Source organism: Durio zibethinus, chromosome 8 (assembly GCF_047325235.1).
Source record: "Durio zibethinus cultivar Kanyao isolate XHJ-2024 chromosome 8, ASM4732523v1, whole genome shotgun sequence".
Lineage (NCBI taxonomy): Eukaryota > Viridiplantae > Streptophyta > Magnoliopsida > Malvales > Malvaceae > Durio > Durio zibethinus.
The window spans coordinates 263054-278823 of NC_143169.1; the positions used below are offsets into that span (position 1 = coordinate 263054).

Below are 15770 nucleotides of genomic sequence, written 5' to 3' on the forward strand. Positions count from 1 at the left end.
AATAATTATTTTATCCTTTAATCAAAATAATATAATTAAAATGTTAATAATAATATAATTAAAATGTCAATTCTATCCAATATTTTATTTTCTTAGGAGATTGATTGGTAATTATTTTTGTTACTTTTTACCTCCCAAAATAAAAAAGCAACATGCGTATTGAAAATTTGAGATAAAAAAAGCAAATAATATTTTTTAAGAATCAAACATTAAAATGTATTTTCTTCCCGAACTTAAAATATATTATTTTTTTTATTGAACAAATATATTAGAATCCTATGTTGCATTTTAGTCATATATTCATTTTTCATTAGATATTAATTCTAGCATTCGTTTTTATTTTACAGCAAATTTTAAAGGAAATAAAAAAGCAATATCAAAATTTATAATTTATAACCCTCTATCAAAAGAATCCTAGAAGGGGTTAGAGAGTGATTCATGTCCAACATTGTAAATTGACTATTTTATTCTTTTTAACATTATAAAATAATTATTTTATCTGTTAATCAAAATAATATAACTAAAATGTTAATAATAAATCTATAACTCTTTATTAACATAATATGTGAAGGGATTAGGAGTAAAACATGTCCATCATTGTACCCTTTCTACCCCTTTTTTTAATATTATTTAAATGACTCTATTAAAGATTCCCAAAGGGGTTAGAAAGTAATATATGTTTAACATTATAAAATAATCACTTTATCCTTTTCAACATTATAAAATAGCTATTTTCTCCTTTAATCAAAATAATATAATTAAAATGTTAATAATAAAAAATTAAAATATATTAAAAGTATCTCCAAAATGGATTATATTTTGACATCTGTCCAAATTGCAAAATAACCTTTTTATCTTTTCTAATATTATAAAATAACCAATTTTCCTTTAATAAAAATAAAATAACCTAAAACGTTAATAATACAAATTTAAATGACAAGTTTTTCTCTTTTCAACATTATAAAATGACTAAAATAACCTAAATTGTTACTAATAAAAATTTAAAATGATCATTTTACTCTTTTCAGTATTATAAAATAATTATTTTATCCTTTAACCAAATGATCATTTAATTATTTAAAAAAGCACCAAATGGTGCATTCGAAGAAAATAATAATAGAATAAAAAGTTATCCTACAATGAAGTGCAAGGATAAATAGTAATTAACAAACAAACAAAGCCGTAGTCATCAAGAATGCTACCACTTGTAGAAAGTCTACCGACTAAACTAATTTCACTTCAAATCAAATCTAATTAAACTTAACTTCATTCAAGTAACGCTAATTTATTACTACAATAAATTTTTTGCAAACTAATCAAATGCAACAGATTAAATCCCTATAAAAACTTAATAATCATAATATCCAAAGATTAAGTAAGCCTTCAGCCACATTATTTACCTCGGGCCGATAAGATGAAGAAACAAAAGGCAAGAGACAAAGCGATTGAGTGGTTCGTAGGGACCTGAGGATTTCACCTTCGACAAATCCATTCCACCTCATTGGAATAACAAAAAAAAAAAAAAAACTACAGAGAAAAACCCCAGAGCTCCATTCAAAAAATATTAAGTTCCAAAACTACTGTGAATGAAAAATGATTTCGCTACAGCATTTCATTTCAACTTTAGATAAAAAAAACAAACATTTTTATCTTAAAATGCCCTTTTTGTTTTTTTTTTTTTTTTTTTCTAGAGATATGCTTTTGGCTTTTAAACGTTATGGATTTTACTTCTTCCTCTTTTATTTATGAGTTAAATATTATAAATAATCAATTCACACCATGTTGATATTTCATGAATTTTTTTTAAACCATAAATTGATAGATAAAATATTTTAATAAGATAACAATTATATTAATAATGATACCAAACTATTATAATTTTTAAGTATTTGAAGTTCTAAAAATCCAACAACATAAATAAGAAAAATTCTTATTACTTCATGCTTCAAAAAATGGTTTCAATAAACTAAAATGATATATCATTTATGAAATTTTTATTTTCTTTTTGTAAATAACAAAATTTATCAATGTGAAAATTCAATGTATTTTAATATGGGTTAAATATAAAAATAGCCTTTATACTATACATTTTTTGTCAATTTGATACTTAAAAAACTAAAATTATTAGTTTGGTATTCGAACTTTTTTAAAGAAAAAAATTATCAATTTGGTACTCAAATTTTCATTTTGCCATTCATTTTAGTATTTGGAACTAATGCTATTATTTAACTAGCTCACATAGTATGAAAATCTAATAAAATACTAGCACATACCAAAAAATTCAATTGGCACCACATCATTAATTGCCATGTCAATTTAAAAAAAATTTGAAATTTTAAAAATTAAAAAAAATCTAAAAATTTTTAAATTTTGAAATATTTTAAAAATTATAAAATGAACTATTTTTAAAAATTAGAAAAAAAATTATGAAAACTTTAAAAATTTTAAAAATCTCAAAATTTACATAAAAAATCCAAAAGAATTCAAAAATTTTCTGAAAATTTCAAAAAAAAAATCACAAAACTTAAAAATTGATAATAAAAGAATCCAAAATTTTTTGAAAAATTTTCAAATTTTAAAAAATAAATTTTTTTAAAAAAATCTGATAATTTATAAGAAAAATTCTTAAAAGTTTTAAAACATTATGAAAAATTAAAAATTTTAAAAATCTAAAATATTTTTAAAAATTAAAAAATTTTCTTAAAAAATAAAAATAAATAAAAATTGTAATAAAAATCCTAAAAATTTAAAAAAAAATTGAAATTTTCATAAAATATATATATAAAAAATAAGATTATAAGATTCAAATGAAAATTTTTCATAATTTAAAAAAAAAAAGATTTTACAATTTTTTAAAATTATTATATTTTTTCAAAAAATTTTAAATTTTTTAATTTCTATTTTTTAAGTTTTAGTGAATCTTTTTTTGAATTTTAAGAAAATTTTATTTTAATTAAAATTTTCATTTTTGGATTTTTAGATTTTTTTTATTTTTATTAAAATTTTGAGTTTTTTTTGAATTTTTAAGTTTTCATATATTTTTTAAATATTTTATATTTTATATTTTTTAAAATATTCAAAAATTTTAAAAATTCTTAATTTTTTTAAATTTTTTTAGAAATTTTTTTAAATGTTGACGTGACAATTAATGATATAGTATTGATTGAATTTTTTGACACGTATTAATATCTTATTGGATATTCATATCACGTCAAAAAATTAATTGAAAGCGTTAATTTCAGTTACTAAAATAGATGAAGGAAAAGATAAACTTCAAGAGCCAAAAGATGAATTTAAATATTCACATATCAAGACCACAAAGAAAATACTTTTACAATTTTTATCCGTTCAAAACTACATCTGGTGAAAGTATAAAGGATATGATAAATGGTTACTAAGAATGCCAAATGCACAGAGGAAATTTCCATTTCACACTAAATATGTTAAATATATGAAAATGAAGTGATTATTTATTTATTTATTTATTTTTGAATAAAATTGAATTGGTCATTTTCAATTTGTCATTGTCACTAATAACATTTGCTAGACACTACGTTGAAACTTCACTAAATACAAATTGCGAGTCCCTTACATGTTGAATTTTCCTTCTTTTTCCATTTGGTTTCACATGCCTAGAAACATTTACCTAAAGCCTATTTTAGCTAACTTGATAACTACATTAACATGCATTTAAGCTTATAAATGTTTGAGATGTAGTTTGTCATGGTAGTCATCCAAAGTTAAATGAAATAAACATGTTTCTGGTGAAGTGTGTAGCAACAAAATATATGTAAGTAATTTTACATGTCTTCTATTATCAAGAAGTAGGAATTTCTAAATAAACAAATCCAAAAATGGCAGATGAGCAAAAGAAATTGGTTTGAGATACTGAGCATTTTTCATTAATCACAAGCGACGGTCGTCGATGGCAACAGCAACTACTCTTGGCTATGGAGGGTTTTGGGAAATCTAAATCAATTAAACGAAGAAAAAGGAAAAGATGCAGTAAAGTCAAATTTCATGCGGTTTGAGGCGGTGGAAATGGAGTTTTTCGAGTTTGAAGCCATGGCTTTTAGGTTTAAGTCTAGACTTTTTTGGGTTGATTTTAAAAAATTAACCTGATAAATGTGAATAATGTAAGAAAAATAATATAATATAAGATTATAAGAGACAACTTGCCGATTCTTGAATGTCTTGATAACTTGTGAAGTTCTTGTAGCCTCCTTGTTGAATAGTTGGAGTTGGGTAATTATGAGCTTTTAAACAAAAACAAAATGATTTCAAAGAGTGTTGCAAATATCATTTTTTTTAAGGTTATATTTCACCTCAACTAAATATAATATGCAAAAGAGGTGAATCAAAAGCTTCAAGATATAATAAAGTCTTATTTATTTATATTTTGCATTAGTATAAAAACCAGTAAGCTCTCATTGGTAAAAACAAAAATAATTTATTTTCAACAAGGATTTCTCCAACAAACAATACTAAATTAACTTGACTTTAATTGAGAAAGGATTGGGAAAAAGAAAAGTGTAATTATAAATTGAATTGTATGTCAAATTGTCGTAACGGTTTTAGGATCGTCAGACATAAAGTAAGTTTTAAAATAAAAAAAAAATAAAAGGGAGGAGTCACCACCAATCTTTGTTAGGGTGTGATTGATCACCCAAAAGTTTATCATTTTAATAAAACTATAAAAGTGGGTTTAAAGTTTATCAAAAAGATAAATTTCGATCTATGAAAAACCAGGTTGGGTCCGAGAGTCGGTTACATGTGGGAAGGATTAGTACCCCCACAACGCCCATAAATTGGTACCATTTGATTACGCGTTATTTTCGATGTTGGATAAAAATGGTTTTAATTTGAAATTTAACACTAATTCCCTTCATTTGAAAAAATAAAATTTTGCTAAAAAATTTTTATTTAAAAATATTGAGAAAATCTTTAAGCTAAAGAATTATCTTAAAATTCTTCAACATCTAGGCAGAATTTAAAATAACTCTTTTTGCTTAAGATTTAATACAATAATCCTTAAAATGAAATAACAATCTTTATAGAAATAATTGTTAGTGACTCTCCAACGTCTAAGCAGAGTACCAAAAATTATTTCTTTTGGAATGTTATTTTTATTTTATTTTATAATATCACAAAAAAAAAAATTTTAATATTATTTTTTTTATTATAAAATATTTTATCACCAAATAGTAAATAAAATTAAAGACAGAATAGTGTAAATAAATACTGATAATAATATACTAACGTATGTATGCTAATGAATGTCATGTAAGATGAGATGCAATTTAAAAGTTGGATTCTTAAGTATAATGAGGTCACTCCAACTCTCTAACATCTAGGCAGAGCTTAGGTATGACTTTTTATATTTAAGATCTCAATTTACTGTTATACTTTTTATTTATTAATCTTATTATTAATGCGAATTAAAAAATCATGTGAAAAGACTTAACAACGTAAAATTTCCTAAATACCCCATCATCTAGACGGCATTCGGGAACAAATTGCTTCAAATGAAATTTTCACACGTGTCATTAGGATTTTTAGGAGGTTTTGAGTAAGGGCTTGAGTAGAGGGTTTGAAGGTTTGGTTTTAAGGTTTAAAGGGTTTTAAAGTTTGAATTTTAGGATATGGAAGGTTTAGGGTTTTAATTTTAGAGTTTGAAGATTTTAGGGTTTGGGTTTTGAGGTTTGGGGTTTTGATTTAAGGGTTTGAATTTTAGGGTTTTGGATTTTAGGGTTTGGATTTTAGGGGTTTCGAATTTTAAGGGGTTTGGATTTTAAGGGGTTTCGGATTTTAGGGATTTTGGATTTTTAAGGGTTTCAGATTTTAGGATTTTGGATTTTAGGATTTTGGATTTTAGGAGATTTTGGATTTTAGGGGTTTTAAAAACCTAGGATTTTGAAAATTAAAAATTAGTGTTTAAAGTTTCATTTTTAAGAAAATATGAACATCTTAAAAATCTCTAGCATCTAGGCGGATTTTTGAAGCAAGTTCAATTTTAATGATTTTTGAAAATTAATTAAAATTTTCTTATATTTTTTTTATGAAAATTTATTAATAATAATTCCCCAACATCTAGGCGAAATTATTTTTTAAAAAAAATATTTTTATTCCTTCCAACATCTAGGCAAGAAAAATAATAAAAATTATTATTAATTTTTTAAACATTTTTAATATATATTTTTAATTATTACTTGTTTTCAATTTTATTATTATTAAAATAATTAAAAAAGTTATCCTTACAAATTTAAAACTTATCATGCATAAATATACAAAATATACTTAAAATAACAAAAATAATAATATATAAAAAAATAGAAAATTTAAAAAAAAAAAATTTTTTTTACCTGAATCGGACCGGTCAACGACGGTTCGGTTGGACCGAAAAAGATTCGATTCGACGCGAGGTTCGATTAAACCGGTTCAAACGGATTCACTGACGGTTCGTCTGAACCGATTGGAGGTTGGCTAAAGCGGGTCGACGAGTCGGTTTGTGCGGATCTCGAGTCGGGTTCGATCCATGCGCGGATCCTCTTACACTTGAAACGGCGTCGTTTTGACCTTATGCTCAAAATGACGTCGTTTTACTTTTAATGTTTTCTATAAAAGTCAATTTTTTTTCAGCTCATTTCTGTTTCAGAAGGGAAAAAAAAAGGGAGAGAGGTCCGACCGCCGAAGCACCACGTCAGCCGCCGCTTGGTCCACCGTTGCCAGTGGTCGGAAACTTCAAAAAATGACTAGGAAGCCGCTTTTGATGCAATCTTTCCAGATCCAGTCTCCTCTTCGTCGAAAACGACCCCAATTGATGTAAATCGAGGTTCAAAGTTTTATGTTCTTCTCTTTTTTTTTTGTTTGTTTTTTTGAAACAAGACTGACGTGATTTTTTTTGCTTTTGCAGAAAGCTTTGGCACTGGGTTCCTCCGTACAGGGACGACTATGTGTGTTTTTTTGTTTGTGTTTTTTTGGTTGGTATGAGTTCTGTTTGAAGTTGTTAAAAAGAGAGGTTTGGCTTGGTGTTTGAGCTTGAAACGAGAGGGTGCTGAGGGCAGTATGTCTGGAGGTTTTAAAGATCTTTCAAAGGTTTTCCAAAGGGGTTTCGAGAGAGTGTTGAAGGGAAAGAGGTTTGGCTTTTAAAAGCTTCAAATAAGGGATAAAATGGTGGTCGTAGGGGTGGTAGGGTGGCTGTCTGGTCTGGTGGCTGAACAGAGGGCTGGTAGGGTTGTAGGGTGGCTGGTTGTGGGTTGGTCAGAGGGCTGTAAGGTGGTTGGTCGGGGGCGACAGCAACGCCAGCCACCCTACTTTCTATTTTTTTCCTATTTTCTCTTTCTCTTTTTTTTAATAATTATATATTTTTAAAATTATTATTATTATTATTATTATTATTATTATTAAAATTAATAGTAGACTCGGACAAAATCGGTATCTACACAAATGAACTCATATTAATTTCTATTTATAAAGATTGAATCTTAAGGTTATGACTCTTTGATTATATTATTTTGATCAAAGATCATTTTTTTAAAATTATAAATATCTCTTTGAAAGATTATATATATATATTTATTTAAATAATCAAACTTTTCACATAAAAAAATAATTTTTCATTTTTTTAGAAATTATAACTTTTCATACAAAGGGATCAATAATAACTCTAGATAGTTTCGATTTCCAAAATGCTTTCCATAAGAGGGTAATGGACTCCTCTAAAAAGCATTTGACTCCTTTCTTCATATAGAATGTAATCAACACGTGAGCAATTGACTGCTTCATGTAGCCGTCGACTTTTTTTGAATTTTCAAGAATGTTTTACATTCGGCTTCTTATAGGGCAGTTGACTCCTCTTCAATGGCAATCAATTGCTTATAGCATAAATCAATTTTAAAAAGAGTATTAACCAATGACAATCGATTCCATTAAGGTTTAGAATTGATTCCATCCACTTTCTAAATAGAAGAGTCAATTGCTTTAGGCTTGCAATCGGCTGCTATTTATATAGAACCTATACTTAGTTTATGTTTGACAAAGCAGTCAACTCAATATCCTTAATAATAATCAATTACTCTGTTTGGAAGCTTATGGTAGTCAATTGCTCTAAGCATGATAATCGATTACTTTTTTTATAATCTTTTTATATAATTTTTTTAAGTTTAGAATCACATCTTTGATATTTAGAACTTTATCTTAAGTTATCTTATAGCTTAAGATTTCTCTTTGATTAAGTTATTTATTTAATTATATTTTCATATTTCGAAAATATTTTTAATAAATAAGAAATCCAATAAAGGCTGACAATAATTTTTGATGAAAATCTGTCATCAAAGAGTGGCAATTAGCGACGGTAGAGGTAATGAAAAAGAAGTTATTGATTTTTCTTTTGAAAGGGTAACGCTCGAGTAAAATAGTTTAGAGAAAAAAAAATTAAGTTTTTAATTTACACTCAAATGATTAGTTTGGAGAAGGAAAAAGAAAAATTCAAAGAAAAGAAAAAAAAAAAGTTAAATGAGATGACAGGTGAACATATATGTTTAACTAAAAAACTTGCAAAATTTATTATATGATGATAATGACCATTGACTAGAAAGTATTAGGGTTAGCCACTTTATACCACCTTAACTCAGTGCCTAAAATTTTAGGATCTTAAAAATAATTTCTCTTTTAAAATCTTTAATAATTGGTCTCTACTGGTAATGAAAAAGAATATATCTTTTTTAATTGAATTTTGAGATGATTATAATTAATTAAAATTTTTCATTTTTCGTCTGAGGTAGAGTCACGTGTACATACTACCTCAATTTGATAATTAAGTTTAAAACAATTCTAACTTAATAAATAAGGTTAATAAGTGCCTTAATTGAGGGAAAAACTCGTATATGAATGTAGCTTGACCAAGTGGGAACATAGGCGGTTATTATGCGCAAGATAATATTTAAAGTTCAATATATTGGATATATATTAAAAGATTTAAACATTTCTCACGATTAGTTCAAAAATTGTGCAATTTAGTCGCAAAGAGATTGGCGTTGGAAATTCAGGTAAGGATGAGGGCAGGAGGAAGCTATACGAATAATAAGGCTCCTTTTCTAACGCCTTTTACTCCTACACCTACTTGCTCACAATCAAAGGCAAAGGACCGAATCCCAATCAACTCACCCTCATGGCCTGCTCTCCGACTTTCTACTTTTCCAGGTCACTTTTAATTCAACTACTAATTGCTATAGTAAATGATAGTATTGTTTTTGTCATGTAATGTTGTGGTTTGTCAGTTTCCGGTCCAAGATTGTCTAGTGGGAGGATTGCCCTTGCTGCAGCAGAAGCTAGAGCAGGGGTATGTTGTGAAATCAGATCGGTTAATGGAGCTTCGGAGATGGCGTCAGCTTGGGATGACAAGCCCCTCGAAATACCTCGCAATGGGAAAAAGCCCTACTTCTACTTGGACGAAATGGATATCCTCACATTTCTTGATCCTCCCAACCACTTGATTCCTTTGGACCCTACCTCTTATAATCCAGCTGCTTATCTATGGTCTGCTCTGTTCTCTCTTCATTTTTTATATTTCTAATTTATTATATCTTATCTTTCGGGAATAGCTTTTCCCTTTTTTAGATAGAATTTACAATTTAGGGCTGGGCTGTTTCTTTCCTTCTTTATTACTATAATAATAATACTGAAATTTTGTTTTTGAAATCATATTCTCTTCTTCAGGAAAAAAATTGGAGACATTCCAGAGGAAAGGCGTCATCGATTGCTGCAATTGCTCAATCCCAGGTTATTTGTTATTTATTCCTCTCAACTTTTTGTAGCTTATTGATTGATTTATCTTCTAGAAAAGCAGCATTGAAAGATAGAATAGGAGAAATAGAGAAAACTGTACAAATAGTTTGAAGTGCTTCCGCTGAAATTTTTTTATTTTTTTAATTTTAGGTATGGGTTGAATTAGGAAATGTTTGATGAACTTGATGCAGGCTTATATCAAAAGCTTGGGAGATAGCTGGCGCACGATACCATGATCCTAAATTTCTGAAGGAAAGTGCTTCAAACTTTCTCTCTAATAAAGACGGGGAAATTCCCCCTCAAGTTTATAGCTGCAGAACCAGTGGAGGTAATTCGTTTGAGTTATTGCCAACAGCTTGGTATCCCTTAGTATTTTTAGTTTTAAAATATAGAAAATGCCAAGTTCCTGTTGGAGATTTGGATTCCCAAGAGACCATAGGGATCTTTCTTTATATGTAGATATAAAAAGATTTCTTTTCCAGTGCATATTGTATTTTCTGAGATCAATGCTTATTATTTTTCAATAATAACAATCAATATTCTACGTGCGACTAAAATTTTCATTTTCATATGGCACGGTATGTTTAAAACATGACTGTTACGACTTAATGTAATAATATGATCGGCATTGTGCAAGTTCCTGCATTGTCACCATCAAGTTTTTGTTGATGGTGATAAGGTAGTTAGTTTATATAGCCTAGATGAGAGCAATGGGGTGAAGGATATGTATGGAGTTTCAGGTTCTTGTGTGCCTTTTACTTGAGCTTATCCCTGTGAATGGAAGCTGATTTGTCTTATTTGCCAAAGTAGACTGTTAGAATAGAATGGAGGAATATGAGAGCTACCTAGACCTATTGTAGCCTCTCGTATTTATGCTAAGAGTTATAAGGTACAAAAGATGACATATCTTACAACATAATGCACATTACAACACTATTCATATGGAAGCAGTGTTAATTTCCAAGTCTTATTTTGCATTTCTTAATGGAGCATGCTTCAAGAGCAGCTGCAAGGTCGGAACACTTTCTAGAGAAGTCTTAATAAGCATCACTCACTGATTTTCATCCTAAAATATATAGTCTGCTTATTTATTTAATTTTATTATTTTTTAGGAGAACTTTCTTGAAGCATATTGTCTGACTTTCCAACATTTTTTTAACCTAATGAGAGTAATCTAGCAGTGAACTCCTTTTGTTCTGTGTTACCTTCTTAAGCAAACTTCTTGGTGATTAAATGGGTTTTCTGCTTCCTAAAGTGAATTCAATTACTATAAGGCTTTGAATTAACTCCACCCTTTGGTCAAGCTTTATAAGATGTCCTTTTGGGTTGCATCAGCCATAATTTAGCACTTGTTGATTTTATATTTCTTTCTTGTACTTGCAAGATATGGAGTTTATTGATTAGAAACAACCAAGATGCATGTTGCCAACTTGTCACTTTAGGGTTTTCTACAAGTGCTTAACAGTCTTCAATCATATATGAACTCTCCCATTAAGATATTAAGTAAGTCCATAGTGGAGACCAACATCCACTATTCAACCTAATGCAAGGTGCAACTGTCAATTCTATTTTCAATTCAGATTTTACCTTTCTTTTAGAAGACTACCAGAGCATTGCTTCCTTTTTCCCTTACCCTTTCTTCATTTTTCTCATATGCAAGTTTCTTTGAGAAGTTCCTTTTTTTCTCTTCTACCCTTTTTATTTCACAGTTTTACTTTCGTTTCAATTTCATGAAGTGCTATCCTCGATTCATGCATATATGCTGTTTCTGTTATATGCTAGAATGATAGCATTTTTTGTCCCCTTTTGACTTTTATATGTGTTTACTTGAAGTTCTCTTCTTTCGTATCTGTTAAAAAATAATAAAAAATGTTAATTGTAGGCTAATTTTGAAAGATTTAATAATATGATCCTCTCATCTAGGTCCATTACCTATTGCTTGGATCAATTTCTTCAAGAAGGTTAGTTCTACACTTGTATGATGAAAATCTTAAATTCGTACTAATCTTTCTTCCTTCCTCATATTTTTATACTCTCTCTGCAATTTAACTGTCTGAATTGACTGATTCTCTTCTCAGACTATATTTTGTGACAGTAATGGAAAGACATGTGGACGTTTTATTGGTAAATATGTTTATCTCAAATGAAATATCTCCCGTTATCTGAAATTCTTTTTATTCTTTTAACTTGGATGTTAAAAGGAAGTATTTGTGTCAAATCTTTAGTATTCAGAAGCTCTCATGTGGTAATTAGGAAGATATAATTAATTTAATTATTTTGGTCATCTATATATCAAGATTCATTCTCAATTGCAAATGAGGTTTTTCTTCTTTTCTAGCAAATGATCCCTCATGGGTTAATTAGGAAGGTTGAAATTTAGTATTTAACTGATTCATATTAGTAATTTCACTCTCAACTACAAAGGTTTTTGTAATGGTTTATTTTAATCAGGGTGAAGAAGATAAGTTTAGATTCTTTTCTTGATTCCTGCATTGATGGTTGAATGCTATGGTTGAACAAATAAGGCGGAACTGACCGCCAAGCCTCGCATGTGATTTTATCTCCTACCTAACATGCCAGATGTAGTCAGAAGATTTCAAATGAGAGTAAAGGATTTTTCCATTTGCCCTTTTTGCTGGGAGAAACACATTGGATAGCGGCAATATAGAAAGGGTGTTTTTAAAGAATAATTTATGTGATGGTCATTTCAAGAAACAATAGTTTGGGAGAATAGGATTCTAGAATAAACTATTTCAAGCTAAGCAAATAAAGTTTTCAAGTAGATGACATTATTTTTTTTTACTTTTGTGAAATATGTTAAATAGTTAATAAGATGTGGACTAAAGTTACTCTTAGCTACATTACCTAGCACATGGGATTGTTAAATACTTACATGCTCTGGGTCTTGTCTTCCTTTTTATGATATTTGTTACCATAATTTATGGTGAGCTTGGCTTTTCCTAATATTAGTTATGTACTTGAGGATATTGCAGCAATATAACCTAATACAATTCCTCTATGCTCTAATAATTAGGTATATCTAAAAAGTTACATTGATTTTGAATAAATAGTACTGTCAAACTAATGTATTCAAGACCTACTCATTCCCTTTTAAAAAAGTGTGCATATAGGGGTTGGATAGGCTGGTATGCAGGATAAATTTACTGAATTTATTAGATAAGCATGAGATCATGAGAATTCTAGGTGAAAGTGTAATTTCATCATAACTTCACAGTGGTTTTTGTAGCTTAAAATATCAAGGAATAATGTGAAAATATTCTTCTTGTTTGGTTGTAGTCTGTTGTTTCAATTGCCTAGTATTCATGTACAGAAATTTCTAGCAATGCATCTTTAAAATTGGGCTTCATGCATGTCAAGCAATAATTCATATATAATATAAAAGTTTACTCTACTTTTTTTTTGTGGAGGGGGGGGGGGGTGGTGGTCCGTGTAGAGGTTATTGATGTAATAATGAAAACATTGCACTTTCTTAGGTGCATCATTTGTGGCTCAGTTTGCAAATCGCTTGAGTCCCTTGTATTTTGAGGTGACTCAGCTTAAGGAAGTAATGCCAACTGAACAGCCCTGTGATTTGTCGTATGAATTCGGGGATGGGCTCTTGGATCTCCATGAATATCCAGCTGGCTTCCCAAAACCAGGTAAAGATTATTTGTTATTGCTAATTACAAGATCAATTTCAGGGTTGAATTTTGTCCTATCTTGCTAAACCATCTCCTTTGTTTGATGAAAATTTTATTTTATTTTATTTTTATTTCCCACTTGATGAGTCACTGTACATTCTGCAGTTTGTCTCAAGTGTGGAATTCATAAATGAGTATCTGATGCTCAAAAATTTTCATTCTCTGGTTTCAACATTTGATCTCTTAGACCTTTAAACATCAGTTGAGAAAATTTCTCAGACAAATGAGATTCCATTTATTTTAGAGGTGCAGATTTAATTCATATTAGTATTTGTATTTTTCCTCATAAATAGAAGCTATGAAAACACTGTATATCATCTTTTGGCATCTATATTTTTATTTTTGTGTTATGAAGGGTGACATGATCAACTGATTAATTTTATTATTATGTCTCTACTTTTGCAGTGAAACACCCATATCCTTTCAGTGATCAGGTTGTGATATACATTCGTCTTATCGGACCTGGTGTTTTGGTGGGGCAAGCGTGGCAGGAAGGAAAAAAATTAGACCAAGTGCCTAAGAAGTTATGTCGCGAGATTTTGATGGTAAAAGAATATGCTGCATCTGGAGAAAATCACTAGAGAATCCTTTTTCTTTTCCCCTCCTATTCTTGCTAGAACCGCTTAATCATGACGAGCATGTAGTTTGTTTAGGTTTTAATGAATCCATAGTAGTAGTTTCCTTGGTGATTAATGTCATCATCCAAACAACCATTGGGAAAATATTAAGCGTAGCCATCGGTCATTGTAGTTGTCTTTGCTCTTTCTTTCTTCTTCTTAGACTTCGTTGAGGTCATTTGTACTTTTAGTGTTTATAGGACTGCTTCCCTTCAAATAAAATTTTATTGCATGCCTTTTGTGTACACTCAATAATTTAAAATATAATATAGTATTACGATACGAATATGAGATGAAAATAAGATACAATTGTGATATAACTTAAAATTTTAATAATAATTATATATAACTTCAATAAAATTAAAAAATATATTTTATGACTTTGTGTGGATACAAATTGTAGTACATAATTTTTGTGTAAAATATGATATTAATACATGAATTTTAATATTTATATTATACAAATATATAAATCATAATATCTATCTTTGTATTAAAATTAAGGTTTTGGAGGATAACATACTAATTCCTTAAATTAGTCTTTTATTATTTAGATAATATTAAGAAAAAATCAATTACAAATTACAAATTATAAATTAATGCACCCAAAAGTGGCGGTGAGAGCCATAGCCTTTTCAAAATTTTTGAAAATTATTTACATATATAAGGTGTTATGTGAAATTTTTTAAAATATTTCAAAATAAATAAATGATACCTTAAAATATAATCATTTTCAATTAATTTTTATTTATAACTTATTAACTCATTGAATTTAAAAAAAAATAAAAGTATCACAAATTTTTTGAAGTTTTAACATTTAAACTTTGTATGATTTAAAAATAAAAAATTATATGAATAATGGGAAGGATCAATTTATTTCAATGTAAAACTTTAAAAAAATTTATATTTTTTGAACCACTAATTTTAGTAGATCCTAGGGGTATAAAAAAAGAAAAAAAATAGTTTAATCTTATCACTTAGATTTATTAAAATCAATATTACAAAAAATATAAAATATTTTTGTGTAAGTTGATCCCTTCTCCATGAATAATAGCTTTCAAATTTAATATTTTTGTAAGCTGTGAAATTTTTTTGTATATAAAATGAGTTACTACTTTTTTATAGTATCAATAAATAGGCTAAACATTTTTTATTTGGTATAAAATAATTCAAATTTTGCTTGGTGAAAAATTATGCACTAATCATTAAGTTAAATATTTGAGTGTAAATAAATTAAACACTTTAATAATAAAAAATAAAATAACAGAACATATAAAATTTTAAATAAAATTTGTGAAGTTCATGACTAAAAATGAGTGACATGAAGATTATGAATGAAAATCAAAACTAATACTTATACTATAATTTAAGAGTTTTGATTAAATTATTTACTTGAAAATTTTAAAAGCTTTAAAGTTACAATGTATTAAACTATTTATTAAGTACCATTAATCTAATCTATTTTAATCTTTAAAGTTTTTTACATTATTTTTATTAGAAACATCCAATATTTCATGAAAAGCTATATCTAATTAATTTGTCATATAAAAGATATTTATTTTTATTAAAAAATTCCAATATTTCATGAAAAGCTATATCTAATTGATTTGTCTTAAAAAAAATACTTAATATTAATTGAAAAGTCGACTTAACTAGTTATTTCGAA

At 27.8% G+C, this 15770-nt stretch overlaps 1 protein-coding gene across 2 annotated transcripts; it reads left to right on the plus strand.

The window, feature by feature from the left end:
- Positions 1–8919: 8919 nt before the first annotated feature.
- LOC111278842 (WD repeat protein) lies at positions 8920–14349 on the plus strand. 2 transcript variants are annotated; one of them, XM_022865518.2, is made up of 8 exons: positions 8927–9201; positions 9279–9537; positions 9718–9780; positions 9978–10114; positions 11710–11747; positions 11865–11910; positions 13281–13445; positions 13893–14349. In XM_022865518.2, the coding sequence occupies exons 1-8, from the start codon at positions 9054–9056 to the stop codon at positions 14066–14068; spliced, it is 1032 nt and encodes a 343-aa protein (XP_022721253.2). In that variant the 5' UTR covers positions 8927–9053; the 3' UTR covers positions 14069–14349. The 2 variants fall into 2 exon arrangements, with proteins under 2 accessions (XP_022721254.2, XP_022721253.2); XM_022865519.2 differs by lacking the exons at positions 11710–11747; positions 11865–11910 and having other exon boundaries at positions 8920–9201.
- Positions 14350–15770: the final 1421 nt, after the last annotated feature.